The sequence below is a fragment of the Ranitomeya imitator genome, chromosome 4 (genome assembly GCF_032444005.1).
Source record: "Ranitomeya imitator isolate aRanImi1 chromosome 4, aRanImi1.pri, whole genome shotgun sequence".
In the NCBI taxonomy this organism is placed as follows: Eukaryota; Metazoa; Chordata; class Amphibia; order Anura; family Dendrobatidae; genus Ranitomeya; species Ranitomeya imitator.
The window spans coordinates 246,920,310-246,947,104 of NC_091285.1; the positions used below are offsets into that span (position 1 = coordinate 246,920,310).

A 26,795-nucleotide genomic window follows, 5' to 3' on the forward strand; every position below is an offset into this window, starting at 1 on the left:
TCCTGGCGTTCAGAGTTCAGAAATCAATATTTTGTGGAATAACCATGATTTTTAATCACAGCTTTCATGCGTCTATAGGTTGCATTGGTTGTTCTGGACCCCTTGCCTTTCCCAGTTTAACATACAGGTCCTTCTCAAAAAATTAGCATATAGTGTTAAATTTCATTATTTACCATAATGTAATGATTACAATTAAACTTCCATATATTATAGATTCATTATCCACCAACTGAAATTTGTCAGGTCTTTTATTGTTTTAATACTGATGATTTTGGCATACAACTCCTGATAACCCAAAAAACCTGTCTCAATAAATTAGCATATCAAGAAAAGGTTCTCTAAACGACCTATTACCCTAATCTTCTGAATCAACTAATTAACTCTAAACACATGCAAAAGATACCTGAGGCTTTTATAAACTCCCTGCCTGGTTCATTACTCAAAACCCCCATCATGGGTAAGACTAGCGACCTGACAGATGTCAAGAAGGCCATCATTGACACCCTCAAGCAAGAGGGTAAGACCCAGAAAGAAATTTCTCAACAAATAGGCTGTTCCCAGAGTGCTGTATCAAGGCACCTCAATGGTAAGTCTGTTGGAAGGAAACAATGTGGCAGAAAACGCTGTACAACGAGAAGAGGAGACCGGACCCTGAGGAAGATTGTGGAGAAGGACCGATTCCAGACCTTGGGGAACCTGAGGAAGCAGTGGACTGAGTCTGGTGTGGAAACATCCAGAGCCACCGTGCACAGGCGTGTGCAGGAAATGGGCTACAGGTGCCGCATTCCCCAGGTAAAGCCACTTTTGAACCATAAACAGCGGCAGAGGCGCCTGACCTGGGCTACAGAGAAGCAGCACTGGACTGTTGCTAAGTGGTCCCAAGTACTTTTTTCTGATGAAAGCAAATTTTGCATGTCATTCGGAAATCAAGGTGCCAGAGTCTGGAGGAAGACTGGGGAGAAGGAAATGCCAAAATGCCTGAAGTCCAGTGTCAAGTACCCACAGTCAGTGATGGTGTGGGGTGCCATGTCAGCTGCTGGTGTTGGTCCACTGTGTTTCATCAAGGGCAGGGTCAATGCAGCTAGCTATCAGGAGATTTTGGAGCACTTCATGCTTCCATCGGCTGAAATGCTTTATGGAGATGAAGATTTAATTTTTCAGCACGACCTGGCACCTGCTCACAGTGCCAAAACCACTGGTAAATGGTTTACTAACCATGGTATTACTGTGCTCAATTGGCCTGCCAACTCTCCTGACCTGAACCCCATAGAGAATCTGTGGGATATTGTGAAGAGAAAGTTGAGAGACGCAAGACCCAACACTCTGGATGAGCTTAAGGCCGCTATTGAAGCATCCTGGGCCTCCATAACATCTCAGCAGTGTCACAGGCTGATTGCCTCCATGCCACGCCGCATTGAAGCAGTCATTTCTGCCAAAGGATTCCCGACCAAGTATTGAGTGCATAACTGAACATTATTATTTGTTGGTTTTTTTGTTTGTTATTAAAAAACACTATTATTTGATTGGATGGGTGAAATATGCTAATTTATTGAGACAGGTTTTTTGGGTTATCAGGAGTTGTATGCCAAAATCATCAGTATTAAAACAATAAAAGACCTGACAAATTTCAGTTGGTGGATAATGAATCTATAATATATGAAAGTTTAATTGTAATCATTACATTATGGTAAATAATGAAATTTAACACTATATGCTAATTTTTTGAGAAGGACCTGTATGTGTAAGTGTGTATGTATATATTATATATACAGTAGAGACTAAAAGTTTGGACACATCTTCTCATTTAAAGATTTCTGTATTTTCATGACTATGAAAATTGTACATTCACACTGAAGGCATCAAAACTATGAATTAACACATGTGGAATTATATACTTAACAAAAAAGTGTGAAACTGACATTATTTCTTATATTCTAGGTTCTTCAAAGTAGCCTCCTTTTGCTTTGATGACTGCTTTGCACACTGTTGGCATTCTCTTGATGAGCTTCAAGGGGTAGTCACCGGAAATGGTTTTCACTTCACAGGTGTGCCCTGTCAGGTTTAATAAGTGGGATTTCTTGCCTTATAAATGGGGTTTGGACTATCAGTTGTGTTGTGCAGAAGTCTGGTGGATACACAGCTGATAGTCCTACTGAATAGACTGTTAGAATTTGTATTATGGCAAGAAGAAAGTAGCCAAGTAAAGAAAAATGAGTGGCCATCATTACTTTAAGAAATTAAGGTCAGTCAGTCCGAAAAATTGGGAAATCTTTGAAAGTGTCCCCAAGTGCAGTTGCCAAAAAACATCAAGCGCTACAAAGAAACTGGCTCACATGAGGACCGCCCCAGGAAAGGAAGACCAAGAGTCACCTCTGCTTCTGAGGATAAGTTTATCTGAGTCACCAGCCTCAGAAATCGCAGGTTAACAGCAGCTCAGATTAGAGACCAGGTCAATGCCACACAGAGTTCTAGCAGCAGATACATCTGTTGTGAATTCTGTGGCAGAGTTCACTCCTGTGGTCACAAGTGGTACTGCAGCTTCTGAGTTTCCTCCCTCAGGTGATCTGGTGAGGTCGTTAGCTGCTTCTCTACTTAACTCCACCTGATGCTTTGATCCATGCTTCCTGTCAATGTTCCAGTGTTGGACTTGTGTTTCTCTGGATCATTCCTGTGGCCTGCTGCTCTGCATAGCTAAGTGCTTCTTTGCTATTTGTTGCTATTTTTTCTGTCCAGCTTGTCTATTTGTTTTGCTGGAAGCTCTGGGACGCAAAGGGTGTACCTCCGTGCCGTTAGTTCGGTACGGAGGGTCTTTTTGCCCCCTTTGCGTGGTTTTCTGTAGGGTTTTGTGTAGACCGCAAAGTTATCTTTCCTATCCTCGTTCTGTCTAGAATATCGGGCCTCACTTTGCTGAATCTATTTCATCCCTACGTTTGTCTTTTCATCTTACTCACAGTCATTATATGTGGGGGGCTGCCTTTTCCTTTGGGGTATTTCTCTGAGGCAAGGTAGGCTTATTTTTCTATCTTCAGGCTAGTTAGTTTCTCAGGCTGTGCCGAGTTGCATAGGGAGCGTTAGGCGCAATCCACAGCTGCCTCTAGTTGTGTTTGGAGAGGATCAGGAATTGCGGTCTACAGAGTTTCCACGTCTCAGAGCTCGTTCTATTATTTTGGGTTATTGTCAGATCACTGTATGTGCTCTGATCGCTATGTACATTGCGTTACTGAATTGCCTAACACAACAGTACAGGAAGCCAAAAGTACTAATGATTCTCAATAGAGGGAAAAGAGAAGTTCTGAGACCATTTTTTTTCCTTTGCACTGTGATTTGTCTTTTTTTCCCCTAGACATTTGGGTGGTTCAGGACACAGGTGTTACAATGGACATTAAAGGTCTGTCTTCATGTGTAGATCAGCTCACGGCAAGAGTTCAAGATATTCAAAATTTTGTGGTTCAGAATTCTTTGTTAGAACCGAGAATTCCTATTCCAGATTTGATTTTTGGAGATAGAACTAAATTTCTGAGTTTCAAGAATAATTGTAAACTGTTTCTGGCTTTGAAACCTCGCTCTTCTGGTGACCCAGCGCAACAGGTTAGGATCGTCATTTCTTTTTTGCGTGGCGACCCTCAGGACTGGGCATTTTCTCTTGCGTCAGGAGATCCTGCATTGAGTGATATCGATGCGTTTTTCCTGGCGCTTGGATTGCTGTACGATGAGCCTAATTCAGTAGATCAGGCAGAAAAAAATTTGCTGGCTCTTTGTCAGGCTCAGGATGAGATAGAGCTATATTGCCAGAAATTTAGAAAATGGTCCGTGCTCACTCAATGGAATGAATCTGCGCTTGCAGCCATTTTCAGAAAGGGTCTCTCTGAAGCCATTAAGGATGTCATGGTGGGATTTCCTATGCCCGCTGGTTTGAGTGAGTCTGTCTTTGGCCATTCAGATCGGTCGACGCTTGCGTGAGCGTAAATCTGTGTACCATTTGGCGGTATTACCTGAGATTAAACCTGAGCCTTTGCAGTGTGATAGGACTATGACCAGAGTTGAACGGCAAGAACACAGACGTCTGAATGGGCTGTGTTTCTACTGTGGTGATTCCACTCATGCTATCTCTGATTGTCCTAAGAGCACTAAGCGGTTCGCTAGGTCTGCCGCCATTGGTACTGTACAGTCAAAATTTCTTCTGTCCGTTACCTTGATATGCTCCTTGTCGTCGTATTCTGTCATGGCGTTTGTGGATTCAGGCGCTGCCCTGAATTTGATGGACTTGGATTATGCTAAACATTGTGGGTTTTTATTGGAGCCCTTGCAGTGTCCTATTCCATTGAGAGGAATTGATGCTACACCTTTGGCCAAGAATAAGCCTCAATACTGGACCCAGCTGACCATGTGCATGGCTCCTGCACATCAGGAGGTAATTCACTTTCTGGTGTTGCATAATCTGCATGATGTGGTCGTGTTGGGGTTGCCATGGCTACAAGCCCATAATCCAGTATTGGATTGGAATTCCATGTTGGTGTCCAGCTGGGGTTGTCAGGGGGTACATGGTGATGTTCCATTTCTGTCAATTTCGTCATCCACCCCTTCTGAGGTTCCAGAGTTCTTGTCTGATTACCGGGATGTATTTGATGAGCCCAAGTCCGATGCCCTGCCTCCGCATAGGGATTGTGATTGTGCTATCAATTTGATTCCTGGTAGTAAATTCCTAAAAAGTCGACTGTTTAATTTATCCGTGCCTGAGCACACCGCTATGCGCAGTTATGTGAAGGAATCCCTGGAGAAGGGGCATATTCGCCCGTCATCGTCGCCATTAGGAGCAGGGTTCTTTTTTGTAGCCAAGAAGGATGGTTCGCTGAGACCGTGTATAGATTACCGCCTTCTTAATAAGATCATTGTTAAATTTCAGTACCCCTTGCCATTGTTATCTGATTTGTTTGCTCGGATTAAGGGGGCTAGTTGGTTCACTAAGATAGGTCTTCGTGGTGCGTATAATCTGGTGAGAATCAGGCAAGGCGATGAATGGAAAACTGCATTTAATACGCCCGAGGGTCATTTTGAGTATCTAGTGATGCCGTTCGGACTTGCCAATGCTCCGTCAGTGTTTCAATCCTTTATGCATGACATCTTCCGTGAGTACCTGGATAAATTCCTGATTGTGTACTTGGATGACATTTTGATCTTCTCGGATGATTGGGAGTCTCATGTGAAGCAGGTCAGAACGGTTTTTCAGGTCCTGCGTGCTAATTCTTTGTTTGTGAAGGGATCAAAGTGTCTCTTTGGTGTGCAGAAGGTTTCATTTTTGGGGTTCATCTTTTCCCCTTCTACTATCGAGATGGATCCGGTTAAGGTCCAAGCCATCCATGATTGGACTCAGCCGACATCTCTGAAAAGTCTGCAAAAGTTCCTGGGCTTTGCTAATTTTTATCGTCGCTTCATCTGCAATTTTTCTAGTGTTGCCAAACCATTGACCGATTTGACCAAGAAGGGTGCTGATTTGGTCAATTGGTCTTCTGCTGCTGTGGAAGCTTTTCAAGAGTTGAAGCGTCGTTTTTCTTCTGCCCCTGTGTTGTGTCAACCAGATGTTTCTCTTCCGTTCCAGGTCGAGGTTGATGCTTCTGAGATTGGAGCAGGGGCTGTTTTGTCACAGAGAGGTTCTGGTTGCTCAGTGATGAAACCATGCGCTTTCTTTTCCAGGAAGTTTTCGCCTGCTGAGCGAAATTATGATGTGGGCAACCGAGAGTTGCTGGCCATGAAGTGGGCATTCGAGGAGTGGCGTCATTGGCTTGAAGGAGCTAAGCATCGCGTGGTGGTATTGACTGATCATAAGAACTTGACTTATCTCGAGTCTGCCAAGCGCTTGAATCCTAGACAAGCTCGTTGGTCGTTGTTTTTTGCCCGTTTTGACTTTGTGATTTCGTACCTTCCGGGCTCTAAAAATGTGAAGGCGGATGCTCTGTCTAGGAGTTTTGTGCCCGACTCTCCGGGTTTATCTGAGCCAGCGGGTATCCTCAAGGAAGGAGTAATTGTGTCTGCCATCTCCCCTGATTTGCGGCGGGTGCTGCAAAAATTTCAGGCTAATAAACCTGATCGTTGCCCAGCGGAGAAACTGTTTGTCCCTGATAGGTGGACGAATAGAATTATCTCTGAACTTCATTGTTCGGTGTTGGCTGGTCATCCTGGAATCTTTGGTACCAGAGAGTTAGTGGCTAGATCCTTTTGGTGGCCCACTCTGTCGCAGGATGTGCGTACTTTTGTGCAGTCCTGTGGGATTTGTGCTCGGGCTAAGCCCTGCTGTTCTCGTGCCAGTGGGTTGCTTTTGCCCTTGCCGGTCCCGAAGAGGCCTTGGACACATATCTCTATGGATTTTATTTCTGACCTTCCCGTTTCTCAAAAGATGTCAGTCATTTGGGTGGTCTGTGATCGCTTTTCTAAGATGGTCCATCTGGTACCCTTGTCTAAATTGCCTTCCTCCTCTGATTTGGTGCCTTTGTTCTTCCAGCATGTGGTTCGCTTGCATGGCATTCCAGAGAATATTGTTTCTGACAGAGGTTCCCAGTTTGTTTCGAGGTTTTGGCGAGCCTTTTGTGGTAGGATGGGCATTGACTTGTCTTTTTCTTCGGCTTTCCATCCTCAGACTAATGGCCAGACCGAACGAACCAATCAGACCTTGGAAACATATCTGAGATGCTTTGTTTCTGCTGATCAGGATGACTGGGTGTCCTTTTTGCCTTTGGCTGAGTTCGCCCTTAATAATCGGGCCAGCTTGGCTACCTTGGTTTCGCCGTTTTTCTGCAATTCTGGGTTCCATCCTCGTTTCTCTTCAGGACAGGTTGAGTCTTCGGACTGTCCTGGTGTGGATACTGTGGTGGACAGGTTGCAGCAGATTTGGACTCAGGTAGTGGACAATTTGACCTTGTCCCAGGAGAAGGCTCAACTTTTCGCTAATCGCAGACGCCGTGTGGGTCCCCGACTTCGTGTTGGGGATCTGGTTTGGTTATCTTCTCGTCATATTCCTATGAAGGTTTCCTCTCCTAAGTTTAAACCTCGTTTTATTGGTCCGTATAGGATTTCTGAGGTTCTTAATCCTGTGTCTTTTCGTCTGACCCTTCCAGATTCTTTTTCCATACATAACGTATTCCATAGGTCATTGTTGCGGAGATACATGGCACCTATGGTCCCATCTGTTGAGCCTCCTGCCCCGGTTTTGGTGGAGGGGGAATTGGAGTATATTGTGGAGAAGATTTTGGATTCTCGTGTTTCAAGACGGAAACTCCAGTATCTGGTTAAATGGAAGGGTTATGCTCAGGAAGATAATTCCTGGGTTTTTGCCTCTGATGTCCATGCTCCCGATCTTGTTCGTGCCTTTCATGTGGCTCATCCTGGTCGGCCTGGGGGCTCTGGTGAGGGTTCGGTGACCCCTCCTCAAGGGGGGGGTACTGTTGTGAATTCTGTGGCAGAGTTCACTCCTGTGGTCACAAGTGGTACTGCAGCTTCTGAGTTTCCTCCCTCAGGTGATCTGGTGAGGTCGTTAGCTGCTTCTCTACTTAACTCCACCTGATGCTTTGATCCATGCTTCCTGTCAATGTTCCAGTGTTGGACTTGTGTTTCTCTGGATCATTCCTGTGGCCTGCTGCTCTGCATAGCTAAGTGCTTCTTTGCTATTTGTTGCTATTTTTTCTGTCCAGCTTGTCTATTTGTTTTGCTGGAAGCTCTGGGACGCAAAGGGTGTACCTCCGTGCCGTTAGTTCGGTACGGAGGGTCTTTTTGCCCCCTTTGCGTGGTTTTCTTTAGGGTTTTGTGTAGACCGCAAAGTTATCTTTCCTATCCTCGTTCTGTCTAGAATATCGGGCCTCACTTTGCTGAATCTATTTCATCCCTACGTTTGTCTTTTCATCTTACTCACAGTCATTATATGTGGTGGGCTGCCTTTTCCTTTGAGGTATTTCTCTGAGGCAAGGTAGGCTTATTTTTCTATCTTCAGGCTAGTTAGTTTCTCAGGCTGTGCCGATTTGCATAGGGAGCGTTAGGCGCAATCCACAGCTGCCTCTAGTTGTGTTTGGAGAGGATCAGGAATTGCGGTCTACAGAGTTTCCACATCTCAGAGCTCGTTCTATTATTTTGGGTTATTGTCAGATCACTGTATGTGCTCTGATCGCTATGTACATTGCGTTACTGAATTGCCTAACACAACATACATCTCTACAATTCATCGCTAAGATGAATTTCAGGAGAGTATAGTTGATTCACAGTGACCCCAAACACACCTCCAGGCTGTGTAAGGGCTATGTGTAAGGGCTATTTGACCAAGAAGGAGAGTGATGGGGTGCTACACCAGATGACCTGGCCTCCAGTCACCAGACCTGAACCCAATCAAAATGGTTTGGGGTGAGCTGCACCGCAGAGTGAAGGCAAAAGGGCCAACAAGTGCTAAGCATCTCTGGGAACTCCTTCAAGATTGTTGGAAGACCATTTCCGGTGACTACCTCTTGAAGCTCATCAAGAGAATGCCAAGAGTGTGCAAAGTAGTCATCAAAGCAAAAGATGGCTACTTTGAAGAACCTAGAATATAAGACATAATTTCAGTCATTTCACACTTTTTTGTTAAGTATATAATTCCACATGTGTTAATTCATAATTTTGATGCCTTCTGTGTGAATGTACAATTTTCATAGTCATGAAAATAAAGAAAAATCTTTAAATGAGATGTGTCCAAACTTTTGGTCTGTACTGTATATATGCCCAGTACTGTTGTTAAGATGTATATTTAATGCTGTTTATACATATATAGATATTGTACATATGTATTTTAATGTTCCTGTGGCTGTACTATATCTATTGTATGCAGGGAGAGCGCCATAAACGTATTGGGCCACTAGATGGGTCATTTTGGTACAACTAGGTTAGCATGGTTGTGGATCAGTGTAAATAGTTAAATTGTAGGCGGGGTCATTGTAGTAAGAGGAAGGGAGCTTCCTGATTTCTGGCAGACGGGCCTGGGTGCATATAAGGCTCAGAAGGGCTTAAGTGCCCAGAAATAAAATAAATACCCCGTGATGTTCAGTTCAAGGAAAGGGCCCAGCCATCCACAGTAGTGGAACAGCATAGTTGCAGCTACAGAAGCACTAGAAGTGTGAGCTACAGGAGAAGTCACGGCAGGAAAGATGGGCAGGACGCTCGCCATGTGGCAGATGTTTGCGTGGGCTGATGCTCTCAGTGCTGGGGTGAAACGACTGTTGAGGGAACCCTCACATGAGGCAAGAAATCTGGACAGGGAGGACGCGGAAATGCCGTGTGAGATGGTAGGACCTGGGTTTGAGCCGTGTGAGGAAGAGAGGATTAGAGGGAAAGCTTTAGGCCATGTTCACACGTTCCTGATTTCCCTGCTGTTTTTTCTGCACTAAAAACCGCAGCTCTTGGCAGAAAACGCAGGTGCGTTTTTGGTGCGTTTTTTGATGCGTTTTTTTATGCGGTTTTTATTGCGGTTTTTTATGCAGTTTTCTCTGCAGAGTCTGTGTGTTTTCTAGGAAGTTTTTTTAGGGTTAAAATGGCTGAAAATACCCTAACCCTAACCCTACTCCTAACCCTAACCCTAGTTCTAACTGTAGTGGGGGGAAAAAAAATAAATAAATTCTTTATTTTATTATTGTTACTACCTATGGGGGTGATAAAGGGGGGGTCATTTACCTATTTTTTTTATTTTGATCACTGTGAGGTTATCACAGTGATCAAAATGTGCCTGGAACGAATCTGCCGGCCGGCAGATTCGGCGGGCGCACTGCGCATGCGCCCGCCATTTTGGAAGATGGCGGAAACCAGGGAGAAGACAGCAGGAGTGACACCGGGAGGCCCGGTAAGTATAAGGGGGGGAGATGAGGGCACGGGGGGGGGGTGGGCGTCGGAGCACGGGGGGGTGGCATCGGAGCATGGGGGGGTGGGATTGGAGCACGGGGGGGGCAGCCACACACCGCCCACGCACTTCCTGCTGCAGCGGTTCTGCACCACAAACCGCAGAAAACCCGCAGATATTTTTTCCGTCTGCGGGTTTTACTGCGGGTTTGACCTCACAATGGAGGTCTATGGGTGCAGAACCGCTGCAGTTCTGCACAAAGAAGTGACATGGTACTTCTTTTTTACCGCAGCTATTCAGCGCGGCTTTTTTAGTGCATTTCCGCATCATGTGAACAGTGGTTCCTGTTTTCCATAGGGTACATTGTACTGTACCCTGCATGGAAAACAGCTGCGGACCCGCAGCGGCAAAATCGCGGCGGTTCCGCAGTTAAAAACGCACTGTGTGAACATGGCCTAAATGATGTGCTCTGTGAAATCTGATGTAACTGCTGTATTGGAACTGGATGAGCTGCGAAGATGTGAAAGTAAAGTGTTGTTTGAAGTTATACTGTACTTGCAGTTATTCCCAAAGGGACTGGAGCAGTCCGATAGGAGCCGAGTAGAAGGCCTGCCAGCGCAGAGAGTGGAGCGGCAGGTGAGCTGACAAGAGAACATGATTTTTATGTGGAGGGAGGCCAGGGCATGCAAAGCCTGCGTAGCTCAGCCATGACTACAGACCTGGCCTGCTTCTACACGTCTTGGCATGCTTTCCACCAGTCTTTCACACTACTTCTGGCGCAAAAATTTAAGCAGTCCTTCTTTGTTTGATGGCTTATGACTATCCATCACTTTTTACACAGAACCCTTTCTTGTTATGTACAGCACCGTCCCTTACATATCGGAGTACATAGAGCCCTGTCTTTATTACATACCGTCCAGTCTTGTTAGACATATAATGTAATGATGGCTGATGGAGCATGAGAAAGCCTCTTTTCTAATGGAGGAGCTGATTGATTGGTCATCTGGTCACAGCTGCCCCATCAGCAGTCATTTTATATCTAACAAGAGAGGGGACTATGTAATAAGAGGACACTGAATAACAAAAATATCAAGAATACATTATGTAAGAGACCGTGCTGTACATAACAGCAGAGGAAGCTATATAATAAGGGATGGCACCATACATAACTAGAGAGGATGGTAAATAATAAGGGACGATGTTATACATAATAGAGGAAACTGTAACTAAGGATGGTGTTATACATAATACGTGAGTACACTATATACTAAGGGACTGTGCTATACATAATAAGTTAGTACACTACTGTATATACTTAGGGACAGTGCTGTACATAATAAGGCTCTATTCCTGTATCTGTGTCTTGTGTCCAGTGTCTGTGTGCTGCCTGCTTTTACAGAACAGGACATTCTCTGACCCTCATGGATCTCTTTCTCGTGTATGTGTGAATGGACCTATAAAACCCTACGAGTCCGTTTCTATCCGATAAAAAAACCTGAAAGCACATGGACATTTCACATATATGTTAGAGGGTAGAATAAGGGATTTTACAAAAAAATCACTCCACGTCACACAGTGCAGATACAGAATAATATCTACATCCAGGCACTTACCACTGACATATCGTCTGATTAGAGCCATTTTCCCCTGTTTCTTCTCTATCCGGTCAGACCTTCATGTCAACATCTCCCAGCCACAACTCATCTTGTCACGATGATTTTCGCAGCCCTGAAAATAACAAGGTCACATACATTATATACATACATATCTCCCCTTCCCCCCCCCCCGAATACAGATATGTACCCACCATTAATATACTACTGACCAAGTACCATTAACAATATAAAGTGATAAGCAGCACTGTGCCCCCCATCGCTAATAATCTCTGCCACCCAATAATCTAAACTATTCAGTCTGTGACTCTCCCCAATTACCTGTAAGGCTAACTGCACACGGAATATATGTAAGGTTTTACAGTACAAGCAAAGTGAATGAGATCCCTGAAGTCTCACGCACACATTGCTTATTTTTTTCTTGCAGATTTGCAGCAGATTAAAATCTGCATAATGTCAATTCTTATACCAAAAAACATGATACTTTTATTAGACAAAAAAACATTTAAAACAAGACAATGAATTTCAGAAAAATTACTGATGGAAAAAAACACACAAGGAAAAAAGGAAATGGACAAAGCTGCAAAACACTATAGCACCTTCTAAATCTTTACATATATTTATGGGAACCAGCCCTATAAAAAATAAATAAAGTGGCATGTGCACGCAATATCTATTGCTAGAAAAACCAGGGTTACTGATGGACACACAGGAAAGGACACACATATATGTGAGTAAAATAGGTTTTTAGCTGCTATTGCTCATTGTTACATCTGCTTGTCACTTTTTGCACTAAGCACCTTCAGCTTGTTTTAGGCGGTGCAAGCACTTTGTTTTGTGAGTATTGAAACTCCTGCAAATAGGTTCTCTGCTGCCTGCTACTGCTCTTTATTATATTTCTGTGTTATTTTTGCACTAGGCACTTTCGGCCTTTTTTAGGCAGTGCAAGCACATTAATATTTTGTCTTGTGAATATTGAAACTATCATGGAAATGATTTTCTTATAACCGCAATAGTTTAGCACTAGACACTTTGTAGATTGATTTATAGAGGCAAACATATATGCCCTACTAAATATGCGTAGGTTTGTCTATAACGTAGTCATTATATATTGCTTTTAATACAGAGATGCGGTTTTTCTAGCAATAGATATTGCGTGCACATGCCACTTTATTTATTTATTTTTTATAGGGCTGGTAAATGTATTTATTACATTTGCTTATGCCTCTTTTTCGCCTATTATTGTTTGGGTGTTTTTTGGTATGATAATGTATATTTGGAGGTGGTGAGTCCACTTTTTGGATTTTGGTTATGTATAATGTCAATTCTTTAGCAACTTATAAGAGGTTTCTGCATGGTACACAATACCCAAATTATCATATAAGGTACCCGGATGCATATAGGACTAGGTGACCTATCATCACTATAAGTATAACACACACGCAAAAAGATTATATATTGGTCCAAATTAATTTAAAAAATGAACAAACTTTCTTGTTAAAATTCACAGACACTGATGAAGGAAAGTGAAGATACAGAACCAAGAGCTTTATATGTGCTGTACACAAGAAGGGCATCACCCTGAGCACCTATCAATGGACTTAAAATGGTCCCTAGCCCCTATAGAGTATCAAAATATAAACATGTTAATACATGGTAAAAAGAGGCAGGAATACAGATAAGAGTCTACTGCTAATTCATTAACGGTAAAGTCCACCATCGTCCCTTATCAGGATCCAATATCCCCTGAGATATATATGGAGGAGTATAAGCATAAAGCTGATGGTAATTACCAGTAAATAGAAGCAGTCTAGGTATCCAGGGGGCACGCCTCCACCCCAACACGCGTTTCGGAGAAACACCTTTGTCAGGGGACGTGACGAAGGTACTTCACCGAAATGCACGTTGGGATGGAGTCCTGCCCCCTGGATACCTAGACTGCCTCTTTTTACCATGTATTAACATGTTTATATTTTGATACTCTATAGAGGCTAGGGACCATTTTATGTCCATTGATAGGTGCTCAGGGTGATGCGCTTCTTGTGTACAGCACATATGGTTCTGTATCTTCACTTTCCTTCACCAGTGTCTGTGAATTTTAACAATAAAGTTTGTTTATTTTTTTTATTAATTTGGACCAAAATATCATCTTTTTGTGTGTGTGTGTGTTAAAATGTCAATTCTTGTAGCGTATTTCACCCATACTAATGGGGAACAATACATAACAAAAGCATGGCAAAAATGTGGAAAGAAATAAATGTATTTTACTCAACTTTCTTCCTGTCAACACATTAGGAGATGCAGAAACACAAAAAACACAGTAAAACCAAAAATACTCTGTTGCATAAAATATCAGTAAATAGCAAGTGCTAGTGAAAAGATGGAAAAACGCAGGATATTTGGTTAATGTTTTTTGCAAAAAAAAAAATGCATATTAAGCCGCTCTACCAAACAACAAGGTATACCCGTATTAGAGCAGTCCTAACTAATGTATGCAATCCCTATCTGATGTGTTTAAAAACCTGGTCGTGTATATTACCTGTATGAGCGGGATTCAGAAAAGAAATGTCCAATGTGGACACATAACATAGAACGATTTTTATGTGCACGGCTCACAAGGAGGGGTGAGAACCTCCCTAGTCTTGGAGAAACAAGAAAACAATTGGTTAAAACAACCACATGAGCCATGCACACAGTGAACAGGCCTGTAGGGACACCGTTCACACCACCAAGAAACTGAAACACAAAAAAGGTAAAGTAAAACCAAAAAATACTCTGTTGCAGAAAACATCAGTAAACATAGTAAAAAGATGGAAAAACACAGGGTATTTGGTTAATACATTTTTTGCAAAAAATATTTATTAAGCCACTCTACCAAACTTCCAGACAGGAAGCGCGGGCAGGAAGCAGGACGGATCCCTGCAGCTCCGCTCAGCTGCCATTTTCTCCTGTAGGCAGTGGACCTGTGGGGATCGCTCCCTACCCGCCACATGAGGGCACTCTGGCCAGGGACTCCCCGGAGCCAGATTAACAGGACAGATTGCCCTCAGTGTTAGCTGCCTTTCAGGGGCCCCCCTCCACCTCCAGGCCTTGCTGCAGCCACAACGAAGGCACATGCGGTATGTCCGCACCTGATTTGAGGGGGGATTCTGCTCTTCAAGCAATTAAGGGGCTCTGTATATAGAGTCTGCAAACTACTGTGGTGTCAATATGATCACTGCACCCCTAGATGAATTCATTGGGGAGTGTAGTTTGTAAAATTTAACATATAGGGGGTTTCTGTTGTTCTGGCACCTCAGGGGCTCTGCCAATGTGACATGACACCCTCAAACCATTCCAGCAAAATCTAAACTCCAATATGGTGCCTCTTCCCTTCTGAGCTTTGCACTGTGCCTCAAAAGTAGTATTCCCCCACATATGTGGTGTTGGCATACTCAGGAGAAATTGCACAACAAACTGTTTGGCGCAATTTATCCTATTACCCTTATGAAAATGCAAAGTTTGGGGCCAAAATAACATTTTTGTGGGGAAAATTTGATTTTTTTTATTTTCATGGCCCCACGTTCTAAACTTCATTGAATCATCTGGGGGTTCAAGGTGCTCACCATACCTAAATACATTCCTTGAGGGGTCTAGTTTCCAACATGGAGTCACTTGTGGGGAGTTTCCTCTGCTTAAGCACATCAGAGGGTCTCTAAACGTGGCATGGCGTTTATTCCAACAAATCTTGCTGGCCCCTGGTGGGCCAAGCCATCAACATTGCCATGCTCTGGCTTCATGGTGCCCCCGCCTATCCGGTACCCCAGGCAGTGGACCTCACTCATGCCCATCTGGCACTTTCCCAGCTTGATAGTCAGTCCAGCTCGGTGAATTCACCTGAGCACCTCGAGATGCTGCAGATGTTCCTTCTAGGAGGAACTGAAGATGGCAATGTCATCCAAGTACACCACGGCGTACTTTTCCAGTCCCTGAAGCAGGAGGTTGACCACCCGCTGGAAAGTGGCAGGGGCATTCTTCATGCCGAAGGGCATGACCGTGGACTCGTACAGTCCAAAGGGTGTGATAAAGACAGACTTCTCCTGCACCTCGGGGCTCAGGGGAATCTGCCAGTATCCTCTACTCAGATCCATTATTGTCAGGTATTTTGCGCCACCTAACCTCTCAAGCAGCTCCTCGATGCGTGGCATTGGGTGTGCGTCAGAGGCTTTGATGGCATTGAGCCCCCTGTAGTCCACGCAGAACCGGGTGGTCCGATCCTTCTTTGGTACGAGAACTACAGGTGAAGCCCACACACTCTTTGACCGTCGAATCACCCCCAGCTGTAACATCTAAACGATCTCCTGGCGCATAACCTGCTGCACCTGGTCGGAGATTCGATAAGGTGTTTGCCGTAGTGGGGCATGATTCCCAGTGTCCACCTCGTGGACTGCTAACTCAGTCCTTCCAGGTCGGTTAGAGAAAATGGCCCAGAAGGGATCCAGCTTGGTACGCAACTGCGACCGCTGGGGTTCGGTTAGTGAGGCGCTTACCTCCACATCCTCGATGGACCCACCGGCCTTGGCTTGGGCCAGCATGTCCAGGAGGGTGTCTTCCTCCCCGTCTTCGGGCAAGCTGCAGACCGGTAGGACAAAAGGTTCATGTTCGTGATGAGCCTTCATCATGTTGACGTGAAAGGCCTTTCGCCTACCCCGAGCATGGTCAAGTGTGACCATGTAAGTGACCGGGTTGAGCTGTTGGTGAGCGACATACGGGCCCTCCCAGCCTGCCTGAAGCTTATCCGTTGGCATGGGAACCAGCACCCACACCTTTTGACTCACGTGGTAAGTCCGCTCCCGGGCGTTCTGGTCGTACCAGTGCTTCTGGTCAGCCTGAACCTGCGTCATTGTCATGCACCAATCTGCATCTTGTCACGGAAATGCATGACATACTCCACTATGGACACTTCAGAAGGGTTTGGCTCCTCTTCCCAGGATTCTCTGACCAACCCAAGGGGTCCCCGGACTCGCCTGCCATACAGGAGCTCGAAGGGGGAGAACCCTGTCGAGGCCTGCAGAACCTCTTGGTAAGCGAATAGCAGGTGTGGGAGGTACCGCTCCCAGTCGCGCCCTTGGGTCTCAACCAGCATGCTTAGCATCTGTTTGAGGGTACCATTGAAGCGTTCACACAAGCCATTGGTCTGTGGGTGATACACACTCGATACCAGGTGCTTCACCTGCATTCTCTTACAGAGAGCCTCCATTAGGTGAGACATGATTTGGGTCCCTTGATCAGTAAGCATCTCCCTGGGAAATCCTACACGTGAAAAGATAGCCAACAGGGCATCCGCCACCTTATCTGCCCTAGTTGACGACAGAGCTACTGCCTCTGGGTACCAGGTAGCGTAGTCTACCACAGTAAGGATGTATTGCTTTCCAGAGCTGCTGGGGACGGCCAGCGGGCCCACAATGTCCACCACGATCCTCTGGAAAGGCTCCTCTATCACTGGCAAAGGGATCAGGGGAGCCTTAAGAGTAGCCCCCGCCTTCCCCACTCTTTGACAGGTGATACAGGAGCGGCAGTAGTTTAACACATCTGTCCCCATCTTAGACCAATAGAAGTGTTGAGACAGCCGGGCCTTTGTTTTGCTGATCCCCAAGTGTCCAGCTAGCGGGATCTCATGGGCAATCCGTAACAACTTACCCCGGAATTGCTGCGGGACGACCAGCTGTCTTTCCCTCAACCACTCCTTTTGCGATTCTCTGGGTACTGTCTCCCGGTATAACCTTCCTCGTTTCCAGAACACCCTCTTATCAGTCACGGAGGTGGATATCTTGGCGAGTTGTCTCAAACTCTCTAGGCTCGCATCTGCGTGCAGAGTGGCCTCAAACTCCTGGCTAGGGGAAGCCAGAAGCGACGTCAAGGTCCCTTCCCCACGGGAACCCTCTGGGACCTGCTCTGGGTCCACCTCTGGTTCAGTCACAATGATGACTGAGGAGGGTCCGGAAGGCAGACAGTTATCTGCGTTCCGGGCACTCTGACTACGGGTGACAGCAGCTACGTAGGCTGTCTCCCCGGGGATTTCTACAGACCCATCAGCCGGCACTGCTATGGGCTCTACCTCCCCATCCACCCCCAACACTCCAGGGGCAGTGCTACTTATTGGCCAGTTACCTTCCTCTGTGGCACTGGTCAATTTCATGGCATCACCTTTCTCACGGTTTCCATGCTTCTCCCCATTTCCTGTAGCACCGACACTTGCCCCGTCTAGGGGTTCCTCAGCCGTCTCACTCCGCAGAGCGACATGGCTGAGCAAGCCTGTACCTATGGACGCATTAACCTTTGCAGAAAACACATCAGGTTCAGTTGTCACAGGTACAACATTTCCACCATCGATCCTGAGGAAAAAATGGTTATTAGATGCATCATTACAAAATAAACATAAGGATGAATGACCTCGGGGAGATCAAAACATCCAACACTGCGGAGACACCATCACGTGTTTCTCAACGCAGTGATCCAGAACACTGCCCCCATCCCTTATGGGAAATATGCAAATGCATGTAGAAAAGCCGCGAACGTCACGTGTTTCTCAACGCAAGCAATAAATAGCCAGGTCTTTTACCGGGAAGGAACAACCACGGGAAGAGCAGCATCCAAAAAGGAAAACCACCTATGCCAAAACATGGTATCCATCCACAGACAGCTGTTTTGGGGTATTTGCCCCTCATCAGTGTGGAGTAGGAAACTGGCTATTAGGAGCAGTGCCTGGTACAAGGACTATAAACATAAGGATGAATGACCTCGGGGAGATCAAAACATCCAACACGGCGGAGACACAATCACGTGTTTCTCAATGCAGTGATCCAGAACACTGCCCCCATCCCTTATGGGAAATATGTAAATGCATGTAGAAATGCCATGGAGACACCATCACGTGTTTCCCATAAGGGATGGGGGCAGTGTTCTGGATACCATGTTTTGGCATAGGTGGTTTTCCTTTTTGGATGCTGCTCTTCCCGTGGTTGTTCCTTCCCGGTGAAAGACCTGGCTATTTATGGCTTGCGTTGAGAAACACGTGATGGTGTCTCCGCGGCTTGTCTACATGCATTTGTATATTTCCCATAAGGGATGGGGGCAGTGTTCTGGATCACTGCGTTGAGAAACACGTGATGGTGTCTCCACAGTGTTGGATGTTTTGATCTCCCCGAGGTCATTCATCCTTATGTTTATAGTCCTTGTACCAGGCACTGCTCCTAATGCCAGTTTCCTACTCCACACTGATGAGGGGCAAATACCCCGAAACAGCTGTCTGTGGATGGATACCATGTTTTGGCATAGGTGGTTTTCCTTTTTGGATGCTGCTCTTCCCGTGGTTGTTCCTTCCCGGTGAAAGACCTGGCTATTTATTGCTTGCGTTGAGAAACACGTGATGGTGTCTCCGTGGCTTTTCTACAGTCATTACAAAATAAAGCATGGTCAGGTAACACATGTGATTTCCCATCATCATCATCCTCAGGGTGAACGTTACCATTATTAGCAGATTGGGGAGGGGTGTCAGGGACGTAGTATGCAACCATCCTCCCCAAATCAGTCCCCAACAAAACATCAGTGGGCAAATTTTCAGACGTTCTCACACACACTCTCAGCCACCCCACCCACCAAAAGAACTGCTGCATTAGGCCCTGGGGCCTTGGCTGGGGGGTTCTTCTGCTTGCCTGGACAGTAGGGACTGATATGACTAGTCCGCTTGCAGAAGAAACACTGGCGAGGTTCGGTGGTAGGTCTGGTGCTGTTGGCCACAGGGACAGGACCTCTGGTGTGTTGGCTGGCAGGGGTACTGACGTTGGTTGCAGGCTTAACCCCTCTCCAGCTGGTGGTGACTGGCTTCCACACTTCCGATCTACGGTTGGCCTCATAGGCATCGGTAATCTGTGCTGCTTTCATCACGTCTTTCGGTTCTCTGTCCATCACGAACTGTCGCACCTCAGCTGGGCAAAGATGTAAGAACTGGCCTTTGATCATCAGGTCTTGCAGCTGTGCAAAGGTGGTCACTGACAGTCCTTGGGTCCACTGGTCAAAGTGGGTCCCCAGTCCATGTGCCACATCGCTGTAAGTGTCGTGTGGGCCACGTTGGAGGTTCCGGAACTTTCTACGGTACACCTCGGGTGTAAGCTGGTACTTGGCTATCAGAGCCTGCTTGATGGCCTCATAGTCACCATCTTGTTCTTGAGGGAGGGCAGCAAACGCCTCCAGAGCTTTGCCTCGCAGCCCTCGTGTCAGGTATTGTGCCCATTCATCTGTAGGCAGCTGGTACTGTCTGCAGGCTTTCTCAAAGGCCCGCAGAAAAGTGTCCAAGTCCCCGTCCTTTTCCATAACAGGAAAGTGATCGGGCCGGGGCTTCGGTATCTGAGCGTTGCTGGGCTCACGGCTGGACCGGGATGACCCCTGCATTTGCAGTTGGGCTAACTGCAGCTGGTACTCCCGCTCCGCTTGGCGCTCGGTTCGGGCCTCCTGCCGGTATTGCTGAATCAGCTGCAGACGTCCATCATGGTCGTCAGTGAGGAGTTCCTCCAATGCCGCCTGCAGGTGGGGGTCAAATTTGCCCTGGTTGCTAGTAGGGCCAGTATTCAGTGGTTGGACCTCTATTGCAGCACCATGTTTGCTTGTGCTGGCTTCTGCGGCTACTGGGCTCTGTGGCCTGGCTTGGTCTAGAGCGGCTTCCCATTGCACCAGATCGGAGACCAGTTGGGCTTTGTTTTTGCCTGCAAAGTCAATGTGCTGTGACCTGCATAAGGCAATAATGGTATCTTTGGTCTGCTGCTAATATAAGGTTTCTCCCACCACAACCATGGTTGCCAAATAAAAGATAGGAGAGAAAAACAAAGAGAAGGGTAGGGGATAATTACCAGTACACACAATTGTCTCAGGACTAATAAACACTGAGTTCGTTCTCCAAACTTATTTGTGCAGAGTTCTCGCAAGAACTTTGCAAGTTTTTAGTGAGAGGAATGATCACTCAAACCAAATCACTAATGCTCTAAGATATCCCACCGCCTTGCCACCAATATGTCACGATTCACACTGTGACCGTCGCCCCTACGTCACGGATCGGGGTGACTTTAGGCCAACAGACGGCTATCACATGTGCAGGGGGTTTATCTTAGTTATCCCGCCACTGCAACAATGTGATGAAAAAACACACACAAAGCTATTGACCTCTTAGTTTACAGCAGGGGCTTATTTTAATTATCCCGCTGCTCTTCAATATACCACGAACTGCAGGGATGTATGTATATCCCGTTTTACAGTTCCTCTTGAACTTGCAGCACTCAGGTGCCCCCTTACCCTCAGGTCAGATTAGGTACTGCACCTAGGGTAATTAGTCGCCAGAAAGGCTGCCTGCTATGTACTGGCTTTTGGGCACGCTGCAGCGAGGTGATTTAACTACTCCCACTCAGGCAGGAACAATAATTATCAACGCCGCAGTTGCTACAACGACTTCCAAAGGCACAGCACATGGTGTGCTACCACCAGCTTTGATTAAACTGGTCCGAAGCTAACCCAAAACAGTAGCGTAATTCCCTTCAGAAGACTTAGGGTATGTTTTAGAACAGGAAGAACGAAACTAGTAATTTATATATTTTACTCCGAAAGATTAGTCAGTGTTTATAGAAAATATTACAAGGATGTTACAATGTGAGACATTTGAAAATATGTACAAGGGTAATTATAAAATACCGGGTTAAATGAGAAATCAACACTTACATGTGTTCAGATCATGGCAGGCAGAACGAGGCTAGTGGGCGGAGCTCCCAAATGTCCCAATGCATCAGGTCTGGCAGTGAGGGCTCCTCTGGTAAGGCTCAGACTAAGACAACTCTGAAGGCTGGGTAAAGTGGAGTCACTTAAATAACCACAGCCTTGTGAAATCTCTAACAGGGCTGGTTTCCTCAAACCCTCCTATCTCTTCAATCTTACTAAATTTCACACAGGTTTGTCTAATGCCTGTATCTCCGCTACAGAACATGTCAGAATCATAACACACCCAGCATTCATCTTGTATTAACAATGGCGTTCTAATGAGACCAAATTTGGGTTTGATGTGATGCATAGTTCCAGAGAAATCCATACTCTGTTCCTTTTGGAACTAGAAGCCCGCGCTTACCGTGGCTGATAGATGCGTCGATGGAGATTCACAAACTAGACTTATTATTTTCCTAGCCTAAACCGTTGGCCCAGAATCTTACAAGACTAAGACAAAGAGCCTCATGTTTTAAAAGGGAGCTCAGACCAGTTTCTGCTGGAGGAAGGTTTGAGACACAAGCGATCGTAAAAATTCTTTTGGGAGGGGCATGAGGGGTTTGGGACCTGAAAGTCAGGAATTTGCAGCAAGAAGCAATAAAAGCTCTTCTACACCCATTGAAAAGAAAAGCTAAACCCTGAAGTAAAGGGGGGTCAACGCCCACCCTATAGGTGCTGGCAATGAGAGACTAAAGTATATTATACATTACCCTCACACTCTGCAACTAAGAATGACAGAGGATCCCCAAGCCCAGGGGTGAAAAACTTGTTGCATCATTCCCAAGAAGATTCATGGTTGTACCAGCTAAAAAGGGTGCTTCTTCTCAATACTGAGCAAAGGGCCTGAATACTTATGACCATGTGATATTTCAGTTTCTAAATTTTAATACATTTGCAAAAATTACTACATTTCTATTTTTTTTTTTCAGGCAAGATTTATCAAATGGCTGCCATGAAACAAAGAGTGAAAAATTTAAAGGGGTATGAATACTTTCCGTACCTACTGTATACACATAGAATACATAGATATATAGCTGTCAGTAGCACACACATATATATGTCTCTATAATACATAGATAGAAGAAAAGCCGACAATTCAGCAGCCGTGTACTGTAAAATCACAGCAGGAGCCGACAGGATGGAATAGATGTATTACATAAAGTAAATACAAATGTAATAGTTAGATATATAGATGTCAGTGACAAATACAATTAGTACAGTGTGTGTGAAAGTTACTGGACATGTATTTAATTAATAAAAGATTATTTTTTGAAAAATATGTCGTGGGCTCCTGCGCAATTTATGTAACCAGCAGAGGGACAGGCGATGGCTGGGGGGCAGATGTTCACAGCCTGGGAAGGGGGTAATACCCATGGAGCTTCCCAGGCAATTAATATCAGCTCAAAGCTGTATAATTAGCCTTTACTGGCCAGTAAAATTGGGGACCCTAAAAAATGATGCAGATGCTGATATTAATAGCCTAGGAAGGGGCCATGGATACTGCCCCCAGGCTAAAAACATCTCTCAGCCATCCTTGAAAAGGCTCATCTGTAACATGCACCATTTCTGGCGCTTAGCCTCACTCTTCCCACTTGCCCTGTAGTGGTGGCAAGTGGGGTGATAGTTGTGGGGTTAATGAAAGAATGACACAGACCCCTTTAATATTCTTAATTAAACTATACTTACAAGCTCAACCACTCCCCCAATGCACTCTTCTTCTGCAAAAGAGGTAAAAAAACAAGCAACAGTATTCCTCACCTTTCCACAGAGATACATTTAATCCATTTACATAGTAACATAGTTAGCAAGGCCGAAAAAAGACATTTATCCATCCAGTTCAGCCTATATTCCTTCAGAAGAAATCCATCTATGTCCTTCTAAAGAACCTAATAACTGTAAGATACAATATTGTTACACTCCAGGAAGAGGCCTCTCTTGAACCCCTCGACTGAGTTGCCATCACCACCTCCTCAGGCAAGGAATTCCAGATTCTCTCTGCCTAAACAGTAAAGAATCCTCTCCTATGTTGGTGGAGAAACCTTCTCTTCTCCAGACGCAGAGAATGCCCCCTTGTGACCATCACATTCCTTGGTATAAACAGATCATCGGAGAGATATTTGTATTGTCTCTTTATATACTTATACATGGTTAATAGATTGCCCCTCAGTCATCTTTTTTCTAGACTGAATAATCCTAATTTTGCTAATCTATCTGGATATTGTAGTTTCCCCATGCCCTTTATTAATTTTGTTGCCCTCCTTTGTACTTGCTCTAGTTCCATCATATCCTTCCTGAGCATTGGTGCCAAAAACCGTACACAGTACTCGATGTGCGATTCGTACAGAGGCATTACAATACTGTCATCATGTGTATCCAGACCTCTTTTAATGTACCCCATGATCCTGTTTGCCTTGGCAGCTGCTGCCTGGCACTGGCTGCTCCAGGTAAGTTTATCATTAACTAGGATCCCCAAGTCCTTCTCCATGTCAGATTTACCCAATGGTTTCCAGTTCAGTGTGTAATGGTGATATTAATACCCTCTTCCCATGTGTATAACCTTACATTTATCTGCCACCTTTCGGCCCAAGTTTCCAACTTATTCAGATCCATCTGTAGCAGAATACTATCTTGTATTGACTGCTTTACATAGTTTTGTATCATCTGCAAATATCGATATTTTACTGTGTAAACCTTCTACCAGATCATTAATAAATATGTTTAAGAGAATAGGTCCCAACACCGACCCCTGAGGTACCCCACTGGTCACATCGACCCAGTTAGAGAATATACCATTTATAACCACCCTCTGCTTTCTATCACTAAGCTAGTTACTTACCCATTTACACACATTTTCTCCCAGACCCAGCATTCTCATTTTGTGTACCAACCTCTTGTGTGGCACGATATCAAAAGCTTTGGAAAAATCAAGATATACCACGTCCAATGACTTATCTTTGTCCAGTCTATAGCTTACCTCTTCATAAAAACTGATTAGTTTGGTTTGACATGATAGATTCCTCATAAACCCATGCTGATATGGAGGTAGGGCCTTATTTGCCACTAGGTACTTAAGGCAAATGGGCCGCCTGCCCACCCATTCAGCTCCCCACCTTCTTGGAGACATCATACTCACCCTCCTCCAGCAATGCCTGCAACTCTGATGGTCTCAGCACCAGCAGCTCTCCCTGTGCTCAGCGGTCACATGGTACTGCTCATTAAGGTGATGAATATGGAAGCTACTTCACTCCGATAGGCGTGGAGCGCATATTCATTACTTTAATGAGCGGTACCATGTGACCGCTCAACACTGGAAGGAGCTGCAAGCCCTGGGACAAAGGGAACTGCAGAGACCTTGCCAGGAGGGTGAGTATAACGGGGGAGGGTGAACCATGCGATATTAACCTGTCCCCTTTCCACCGCTGGGCTGTGTCTTCCGGGTCCTCTGGCTGTGACGTTCAGGTCAGAGAGTGTGATGACCTGTTTAGTGCGCGCCCTCTGCCTGAACAGTTACTGCAGAGACCCAGAAGACACAGCAGCAGCGGCAGTGGAACGGGGACAGGTGAATATCGCAAGTGGCGGGGATCTGAGCCAGCAACAACTACGATACCTGGCCCCCTGGCCAGGTGAGTATGTCATTTTCTTTTAATCGCAGCAGCATACGGGGCATATTATTCTATGGAGCATCTTATGGGGCCATCAACCTTTATGAAGCATTATATGGGGCATATTTTTTGTATGGAGCATCTTTTGGGGTCCATCATGAACTTTATGGAGCATTATATGGGGCAAATTTTGTATGGAGCATCTTATGGGGCTCCTGATTGAATATGGATATTCAAAAACATTTAACCTACTGATGTCTCAATTAATTTTACTTTTATTGGTATCAATTTTTATTTTTGAAATGTACCAGTAGCTGCTGCATTTCCCACCCTAGGCTTAAACTTGAGTCAATAAGTTTTCCCAGTTTTTTTGTGGCAAAATTAGGGGTCTCGGCTTATACTCGGGTCGGCATATACTCGAGTATATACGGTAATTCTCATGTTTTTATTTATGTTAGGAGCATTAAAGGGGATATCCAGGTTTGTAATGAGTCTGCAGTTATTCTTTGTGACTGCAGACTTCTGAATTCTCACAGTGCGCCCTGCATGCTGTCAGGATTCTCTCGTGCTGGCGATTTACATACATGCAGTCATGCGCTGAATAGACATGTGTGGCCTCACTCAATGAAAAGGAACTGAGGCAGACACGTCTAGTTGGAATGTGGTCAGAGGTATACAAATCACATGCTTGTGCTGACATGACTGTCCACCAGCAATGGAGAATCCTAAAAGTGTGCTGTGCATTGGTTGTGAGAATTTAGAAGCCTGCAATATCAGGATTCAGCTCTGCAGGTTCCAGTAGTCGTCACATGGACACTTCACTCATATTCGATTTTCACACTTGTGGTCCTGTGACAACGACCTTCTCTTCCTGCTTCTCTCTGTTTTTCACTGAACATTGAGAGCATTAGGGAGAGGAGCTCGCCGGTACATGCCTTAGTGTGCAAATCGCATATGTCCTGGGGGGGGGGGGGGTAAGGGCCGGCAAAATGTATTCTTTCCCCGGGTGTCAGAAAACCGACATACACCTCTGCCGGTATGCTAGTGCGAGCGGTGATTACCGGGTCTGTTGGAGGGATGTCTGTGCACAGGCAGTGAGGCAGGGACTGAGGGTGTGCACAGCGAGAGAATGGAGACCCAGAGACTGCCCGTCCCATTCCACGCCGTAGCCTGGAGACCTCATTATCATAGAAATATGTCAGTTAATAAATTGTTTTTCTAAAGCTTTATAGTGTAGTTTTAGGTCAGAGAGGGATGGTTAGGGATGAGCTAGCAAGGTGCAAGGACAGGTAGTGATGGCTACATGCGGACATGCGTGGCACTTGCGGTTTTGCACTTGTGGTGAGACAAAAAAACACTGCTCATTGCATTCATACTCATACTTGCATTCATTGCTGCAAGTCCCGCACATGTCCGCAAGTCCCATAGGGAATGAATGAGGCCGAACGCAGTGTTGCCGTAAGTGATCCGTTACGCGGCAGATGCTGAAAAACTGCTGTATCTGCTGCAAAAGGCTACTTTCACATCAGCGATTTTTGCCAAAGTCACTGCCAATAGTGTCATACTAACCAATGAGGGAGGCAGCACTAAAAGTGCCTAGGGCAGCATAAACTCTAAATACGACCCTGTACAGAGTTAAACAGTTATTCTCATTGAGATAATCCAGAATAACAACCCTCAAAAACCCTTCAAATATTTTACCAACAATAGAGGTTAGACTTACTGGCCTATAATTTCCAGGTTCAAATTTGTCCCACCACAGGTCCAGCTCTGCTACATCTAGATGGCAGGCTGCATGATGTATCATAGTATCATAGTTATTAAGGTTTAAGGAAGACTTTAAATCCATGTAGTTCAACCCATGGCCTAACCTAACATGCCCTAACATGTTGATCCAGAGGAAGGCAAAAAAAAAACATGTGGCAAAGAGTAAGCTCCACATTGGGTAAAAAAAAT

General features: G+C 45.3%; 1 protein-coding gene across 1 annotated transcript in view; it reads left to right on the top strand.

The window, feature by feature from the left end:
- The window catches only part of ANO6 (anoctamin 6), a 302,301-nt gene extending 279,935 nt beyond the window's left edge, over nt 1-22,366 (top strand). The window contains exons 20-21 of the mRNA XM_069764476.1: nt 10,406-10,480; nt 22,167-22,366. Of these exons, the coding sequence (XP_069620577.1) occupies nt 10,406-10,480; nt 22,167-22,193 (102 nt within the window). The 3' untranslated portion in view covers nt 22,194-22,366. The remainder of the gene's footprint in view (nt 1-10,405; nt 10,481-22,166) is intronic.
- The last annotated feature ends 4,429 nt before the right edge of the window (nt 22,367-26,795 follow it).